The following is an 8,723-nucleotide window of genomic DNA, read 5'->3' as shown; positions in this document are numbered from 1 at the left end:
TTGCAATATATTTTTCTAATTGCCTTCTAGTTTGGACACCACTCTTTATTTCACCAATAACTTGTTCATGTGAATGATTAAGAACTTCTTTCCAAACCGGTTGAAGAGGAATATTTTCTTGAGAAGTACTCTCTATCAAGGGTTCTTCTTGAAGTATTACTTCTTCTCCTTCGCTTAGAGGTATAATCTGCTCACAATTCTCATCAAATGCAACATATAAAGATTCTTCAATACAAAATGTTCTTTTATTGAAAATACGATAAGCTTTACTTCTAGAAGAGTATCCAAGAAATATTAATTCATCTGATTTTGAATCAAACTTATCAAGATTATCTTTGGTATTTAACAAGAAACATTTACTACCAAAAATTTTGAAATATGAGATCTTTGGTATGCGATCATAATACAATTCAAAACATGTTTTATGTAAAATTGGTCGAATAAGAACACGGTTTAAAACATAACATGTTGTATTTATTGCTTCAGCCCAAAAGTATTTTGGTAAATTTTTATCTTGAAGCATGGTTCTAGCACATTCTTGCGAAGTTCTATTCTTTCTTTCAACAACTCCATTTTGTGGAGCCGCTCTAGGAAAAGCAAAGTTGTGAGATATACCATGTAAATCACAAAACTTTAGAAAAAATTCATTTTCAAATTCACCACCATGATCGTTACGAATTTTAATTATAGATGTAGATTTTTCATTTGTAATTCTTTTACAAAGTTTAAAAAATTTCGAAAAAGCATCATTTTTGCTTTTTAGAAAAATCACCTATGTAAACCGAGAATAATCATCTACTATAACAAAAGCATACTTGCTACCATTCAAACTTTGAATTCTAGATGGTCCAAATAGATCTAAATGTAAAAGTTCAAGAGGGCGTTTTGTTGAAACAATATCTTTTGCTTTAAAAGAACTTTTGATTTGTTTACCCCTTTGGCAAGCATCACATAAGTGATCTTTCTTATATGATATTCTAGGTAGGCCTCTTACAAGATCATTCTTGGATAACTTTGAAATAATTTTAAAGTTAACATGTTCAAGTCTCTTGTACCATAACCATTGAATTTCATTTGAAACAATAAGACATTTTTCATTAAAAGTGGGTAATTCATCTAGATATAGTTCATACACATTGTTTCTTCTTTTACCTTTAAAAATGATCTTTTTAGATTGAAAATCAGAAATTAAGCATAAATCATTTTCAAAAGAAACATGAAAACCTTTATCACATAATTGACTAATAGATAATAAATTATGCATTAAACCATCTACTAAAAGAACATTTTTTATCAAGGAAAATTTTGGATTACCAATATTACCAATACCTATTACTTTTCCCTTGTTATTGTCACCAAAGGTGACAGTTTCTCCATCCTTATTTTGGAGGATGGAAAATAACTCCAGCCTTCCAGTCATATGTTTGGAACAACCGCTGTCCAATATCCATTTGCTCTTTATGTTGTGTACCTATAACAAAATTAGAAAACAAAGCATTTGACCCCTTTCTATTTTTGGGTCCATGAGAGTTAGTCTTAGGAACCCATATCCATTTGGATTTTGGTTTCCTTTGATAATAAATATTCTTTTTATAAAAGAATTTATCATGTCTAGAATAATCATGTCTAGGCTTATAAGTATTATAATTTCCATGATTAGATACATTTCTATTAGAACTAGAGAGTTTAGTTCTATTAACAAATAGTTGAGAATAATGTCTTTGATTTTTCACCACATAGTTAGGTCTATTTTGAGTATTAAAGAAGCTATATCCCAATCCGGTTTTATTAACCGAGCATCTTTGAGAACCAAGAAGTTTTTCTAGATTCTCTTGACCATTTGTGAATTTGGTCACTATGGAAAGAAGATCATTTGATTTTTCTTTTTGACTAGATATTTTTTTTTGTAAGAGATTGGTTCTAACTCCAATTTCTTTTATCTCAAATGCTTGACAAGAGTTTTCCTTCTTGTGATCTTCTATCTCTTGAAGTAACACTTTATTTTGAGAGTCAAGAGTTAAATTTTTAGTTTTTAACTCTTTATTTTTAGAACTTAGACTCTTAAATTTATCATATAAATCATTGAATGCTTCTAACAAGTCATCATAGTCAATTTGACTTACCGAATCTTCTTGTGCTACAAAGCACATGTTGGCGACTTCTTCATTAGATTCTTCATTGGAAGATGAGTCACTATCATCCCAACATACTTGAAATGCCTTTTTCTTCTTGGATTGTTCCTTGGGCTTGATTTTGAGAAGAGGACAATCTTTCTTGATATATCCTACCTTTTTGCAGTTAAAGCACTTGATTTCATTGGGATTGGAAGAATCTGCTTTCTTTACCTTTCTTTGAAATCTTTCCTTTTTGATGAATCTTCTGAATTGCCTTGTGATGAGGGCAATATCTTCATCTTCATCTTCTTTTGAATTTTCTGAGTCAGAAGTAGCCTTAAAAGCAAGAGATTTCTTCTTGGGTTCTTCTTCTTGTCTGTCTTGAAGTTGGACCTCATATGCCATTAGGTTACTAACCAAATCTTCAAGAGTGAGAGTGTTAAGATCATTTGCTTCTTCAATAGCAGTGGTTTTTCTCTCCCATTCAGGAGTTAAACACCTTAGGATCTTTCTGACTAAATCCACTTGTGAATATTCTTTTCCAAGGGATTTCAAAGTGTTAGTTATATCAGTCATTCTAGTTACCATGTCCGATATAGATTCATTTTGCTTCATTTTGAATAATTCAAATTTATGAACTAAAGAAGCAATTTTAGATTCTTTTACCTTTGACGTACCTTCGTGGGTCACGAGAAGAGTGTCAGATTTCATTTGCTGTAACAACTTCTTTAAACCAAGGAGTCCTTCTTTTTACAGAAAATAAGTAACAACTTATAATACAACCTATGAGCCTTTTTTTTGAATGCAAATGAGATGCAATTGACTTTTGAGGTTGTTGAAAATACTCTACTCATGAATTCACTATCTCTCAAAGAGATTTGAGTGAAAAACTGAAGTGAAAATATCAAATGAGTGAGAAAACAAATACTTGAATAAATATGAGTGAAAAACAAGAAGTAAATGATTCAAATCGATTGAATTCTTGTTTTTTAGTGTAAAATGCACTCATATTTATAGTTGAAAGATTCCATATGTTGAGAGTATGAAAGGGTGTCAAAATCGTTCATTTTGAACGATCAAAACGTTTTAAAAATGAAAAGACACGCATTTTTAAACTTTCAGGAAAACGACAAAATTAGTCGACTGAAACATCAGTTAGTCGACTAATAGTTAGTTATTAGTAAACTGACAGTTATCGTCGGTCGACTGATCTGTTAATCAAGCCGTTTGAAAATCTGAACTTTTGAAACTTAGTTGACTAGAGAAAAATTAGTTGACTGATAATATCATCAGTAGACTGAAAAACCTTTCAGTCGACTGCTGCTAAAATCTTCAAAAAAAACATTTTGTTCGGTCGACTGATAAAAGCATTAGTCGACTGCTACTAAATTTTCAGAAAACACATGTTCTGTTCAGTCGACTGATAAAACCATTAGCCGACTGCTGCTAATTTTCCAAAAAATAGACATTCTGTCCAGTCGACTGATAAAACCTTCGGTCGACTAATTTGACAAAAATGACTTTTTAGAAAATATGGCGCGAAAGGATTAGTCGACTGGTAAGTCTATTGGTCGACTAATAAACACGAAAATTTAAGAAAAGAGTTTTCTAAAAATATTTTCAAGAGGGTTTCTTTTAGAAAAGTTTTTCTAAAGACATTTTAGGTAGAATGCAACCTAAATATGCACTCTAAGTAAGGCTCTTACAAGAATCTAAGACTTTTAATGAATTAAACATTTGCACACTAGTCTTCAAAGATTCTTCATCGAATTCTTCAATTTGTTCATAGCCTTAGCTGAAATGCAGTTGATTCTACTTGCTCATCATCAAAACCTTGTTCTTGAAGTATCATGTATGGCTTCATTGTCGTAACAAGGAGCAGTTAGTGCACGTCACCTTGTGTTGGGATGTTGCAAGTTCGAATCCCTATGATATAGTTGTATAACAGGCAGGGGTGCAACTGACCCCAGCTTTCTCTGTCTAAAAAAAATCTTTGGATTTCTATAGAATTGGTTTGAGTTCTAGTTCAAAATGATTCAGGCACAAGTAAAATTCCATTTGTCTATAAACTAGGTTATAATCTAGGATGATTTCGATGCATGTATATAACCAATTGGATCGGGTATAAAAGCTAGTCAAGCATAAATAAGTTTGAGTCCAAAAAATACATATCCAAGCATCACCTATTGTGTTAAACAGACCCACACTTTCTGTGTCCAAACCAACCCGTACATCAATGCAATTGAGTTAGATCCATGTAATGGGTTAAAATCAGGTTCGGCCGACTCAAGTGAGTCTTGGGTTTAAAATTTTAAAAACCTTACCACTCTGATCTTGCGAGTCCAACCCAGACTACTGATCCATTAATTCATGAATCAGGGTCCTATCCACAGTCGCAAATATCACTGAGATTTTGAAATATTGCGATTGATCTTGTTAAATTCAATATCAAAACATTTTGAGAGTAGTGTGTATTTTGAAAATATCGCGATATTAATCACAAATCACCTAATAAAGCACTTTAAAAAATTTATATGTTTATGTCTACCTGTCATTTTCCTTAAAAACAAACATTTTCAATTTATAGCGTGTTTTATGATATAATAGGGTTGTCAATGCGTCGGGTTTATATTAGGTGCCCGACCCGACTCAAACCCAAATTCCTAAGTATAGGCATGCAAAATGCCGACCCGTATAATATTCAGGTTGAAACCCAACCCTAGCAATATGCGGGCCAGGTTTGGGTCATGATTTTTGTCGACTACCCAACCAACCCAGATTTTTTGCCCCGTACCCAACCCAATCAAAGTATTTTATATGTATTTTTAATAAAAAATATATATGAAATTATCCCGGTCTGGCTCTGAGATTCCTTTTTTTCGTGAGCCAACAAACCCGAACCGAACCTGGTGATTTGTTTTTTTTGGACGGGTTCGGATATACTTTAATGGGTCGGGTACACAACCCGTTGACAGCTCTATATCCATGTTTTTGACATTGGTTCCATCGGTTCCGATTCGGGTTATACCCGACCCGTTTCCAGGACTGACACCGAACTGCCAAAAGGATTAAGGAGGGAAAAAAACGTTTATTATTTTTTTTCGGTTTTTTTGAGGCGCTCTCACAGAACCCTTGCGATCGTTCATTTCTTTTCTGTCGATCTCGTTCTGTGCATCTTCCCACTCAACTGATCGAAAATTTTGCTGATCTCCGGCGAGAATGGAGAAGGAGAAGAACGAAACGCTATCGGAAAAGGACGAATCCAGAAGAGGCGGAAGAAGGAGACAAGAGGATAGTGGAGGCTCGAGCGATGACGATAGCGAGAGGGAAAGGAGGAGGAGGAGGAGAAGGAAGAGCTCGAGGAAGCACGGTCGGAGAAAGAGCCGATCGCCTTCTTCAGAATCGTCGGATCGTTCGGATTCTGAAGCGGAGTATTCTTCTTCTACGGAGAACTCGTCTTCTGGATCTTCGGAGGAGGAGGAGGAGAGCGAGGCCGAGATGAGGCGGCGGCGGAAGAAGAGGAGGAAGGAGAGGGAACATGAGAAGGAGAGGGAGAGGCGGAGGAAAGAGAAAGAGAAGGAGAGGGAGAGGAAGAGGAGGAAGAAGGAGGAGGAGAAGGAAAAGAAGAAGAAGAAGAAGAAGAAGAAGAAGAAGAAAAAGAACAAGAACAAGGAGAAGAAGTCGAAAATGGGAGCCGTGACGAACTCGTGGGGAAAATACGGAATTATTCGGGAGACGGATTTGTGGTACGCAATCTCTCTCTCTCTCGTTCGTGTTTGGAGCATGATTTTGGTTAACGAACTCATAATCTTCTGTGTAGTTTTTCTTTTTTGTTTCCCTTTTGCCAAATCAGTTGTTTGTCGAGGATCATGAAATGCTTGCAAGAATGTACCTCTACTTTAGGAAGAAAATGTGTAGAGTCATATAGAAACATATTTGGAATACTAATGAAACTCCAAAATGATGCAGTGGTGTGTAAACACCTAGTGTGGCTTTCGTATGAACTAGTGCCGTACTCAACCTCCTAAATTTGATATGGTACATTTCCTTAATCGTTTGTTATTTGAAGAGATAAAAGATTTTTCAGTGGGGAAAAGTAAAGCTAGTGATGAAATTGTTAATTGTTGCATTTACGGCATGTATAGCATTGTGTAGCTTTATGACTAAATCCTGTGAAAAGGGGCTTTCCGTGAAGAGAAATGCTAGTGTCATAAATCAGAATGTCTAGTGCGAGTAACAGCAGTCCTGTGGATGAGGTTGTTATGAACTGTCAGGTGATAATTAGATAAAGCATACCGTTCAAAAAACTTAAAACTGGCTATAATGTTAAGGATCAGATTGGGGAGATTCAGGTGAACATCCACGGTTGAGTGTGCAGCCTCTTACTCATGGAATTGCACTATTTAGATCAAGGAGGGATCACCTTTGGATATGGAGTCGGTGGATGTGGTCTGGAGTTTTTGACAAAGTGAATTGATTGAGAGTTAGATAGTTAAGGCTGGACCTAAGTGGCTGCACATTTAGGTGACTTAGTCTACTTACCAGCAACTAACCAGTTCATAGGTGAAGGGTGGGCGGTAGGTGAGTGTCAAGTGGGGCAAGTATCAGAAAAAATTCACATATGATGTCAATGAAATAGGAAGCACCATCTTATAGCTATTTAGTTTTCACATTTAATTAAATCAAAATTTTCATTTAAGCATCAATTTTATTTATATCTCTAGTTTTTTGTGCTTAGGGAGGCTAGCACCCACTAGCACATAGTACATTTGACTAACCATAACGACAGTTTGTATTGTCTAGACTGGGTGACAATATGTTCACTTTCGTAATTTCTTTTTGGGTCAAAGAAATCAAGAAGTGTGTGTTGCACTTCTATTTGTTAGTCTTACCTCTTTTGGGTGATTGTAACTTTATGATGCTCTAGTTTTTAGTTTGAGTGTCCTACACTGTTGGACACTCAAGTAGAAGTGTGACATTAAGCTTGAAGCTCTTGGTTTTCTTAATTGAAAAATATGCCAAGGTTACTTCAGTTATTGTATGAAATGGGCAGATAGTACTTTGTTAAATTTAATCTCTTTCATACTTCAGCACCTAATTTGGTTATTTGTGTTTATAATTTATGGCCCAAACATGTCTTACTCATTTATAAGTAAATAAATAAATAAATACGTAAGGCTAAATGAATTATATCAATGTGTATGTTTTCTGTTTCTATAAGTGAGGGTATCTTTTTTATTTTATTTTTTTATCGGTTTTCTTATCTTCAGTGGCGTTTCTGGTTTTTATCGAAGGTCACTTATCAATCCCATTGTATTATGTTTCTTCTAACATCTCTTGCCCATGAAGCACTTAAATATCTATTTGTTTGACCTTGTTTTGATCCAACATTAGCTTCAGAATATGTCATTCGCATATGTTTCTTTCACTATATTGCTTTGGTCTCCTATAACAAAGTTTGGACTATTTCTTGGACCTCAATTGAAAGTGCCCAGAAACAGACTTGAGGACTGTCCCAATTGCTAAACACTATGTCACAGGGATTCGGCTAGGAGGGTGCCGCACCCGCGTCGACGCGACTCGACGCGGGTGCGGGTGCCGCACCGGGTGCGGTCAACTCGATCCTGGGTGCGTTGACCGCACCCAGGATCATTAATGTCCATTTTTAAAAAAAAAAATTGCCCAAATGGGCTTCGAATTTTTTTTTAAAAAACTTTATGCTAGTCTGTCAGCTGCTGACAGACTAGCATAAAGTAAGTTTTTCAGTTTTCACGCACAGCTGCTGACAGCAGCTGTCAGCACAGCTGCTGACAGCAGCTTTCAGCACAGCTGCCTGACAGCTGCAAAGTTTAAAAAAAAAACCCCGCCTATTCCCCAACCCCCTTTTTATATATATATATATATATATATATATATATATTACTTATTACATTTTTGCCCCTGCCGCACCCCCGCACCCGGGTTTTTTGGAAGTGCCGAATCCCCGCACCCGCACCCGCGCCCGCACCCGCACCCATGTGACATAAAACATCATTTGTCTTAGTTATAGCAAAGTGATATTGGTAGCAAAGGCAATGACTAACTTAATTTTCTCTTAAGATTGTAACTCTTCCTTTCTTGGAGGTTGTGAACATGTTAGGTTTACACAAAGGACAAGATGCAAACACATTCATGTTTTAGGTAAAGGCCCCTGTTTTTAGTACTCATCACGAGAATATGCTTGGCCCAAGAACCATTTGCTCTTTATTCCATAACTTTATACTCCTTTAAGTCATCCTTTCTTTATGTGCATATGGAGTTGAGTTCAGATTATGGAAGATCTAAATATGCTGTTTCTTTTGAACAATTTCTATGCTTATGTTGATTTTTATGTGATTTTCTGCCATCCCTCCTTATCTCAGCATCCCTCATTCTGGTGCAAATAACCATACACTGTAGTTGCCATGCTTCACCAAATAGAGAAACTAGGATTCATATGGCTGGGAAATCCATCCCTGTGGCTTGCATTTCCATTAATTGGGTATCTTTTTAATGGGTTATTTATGCTATACTGCTCTTGTTAAGTGGTTTGTTGATGTCTAATCTTTTCACTTGTTCTTGATATTCAGC

General features: G+C 35.7%; 1 protein-coding gene across 3 annotated transcripts in view; it reads left to right on the top strand.

Moving 5' to 3' along the window:
• Positions 1-5,201: 5,201 nt before the first annotated feature.
• The window catches only part of LOC149813214 (uncharacterized), a 57,156-nt gene continuing 53,634 nt past the window's right edge, over positions 5,202-8,723 (top strand). For all 3 annotated transcript variants that reach the window (XM_089991542.1, XM_089991544.1, XM_089991543.1), the window contains exon 1: positions 5,202-5,860. In XM_089991542.1, coding sequence (XP_089847668.1) covers positions 5,334-5,860 — 527 coding nt within the window. In that variant the 5' untranslated portion in view covers positions 5,202-5,333. The remainder of the gene's footprint in view (positions 5,861-8,723) is intronic.

Source organism: Nuphar pumila, chromosome 16 (genome assembly GCF_984573655.1).
Source record: "Nuphar pumila chromosome 16, dmNupPumi1.hap1.1, whole genome shotgun sequence".
Lineage (NCBI taxonomy): Eukaryota > Viridiplantae > Streptophyta > Magnoliopsida > Nymphaeales > Nymphaeaceae > Nuphar > Nuphar pumila.
This window is presented reverse-complemented; position numbering and strand designations above follow the sequence as displayed.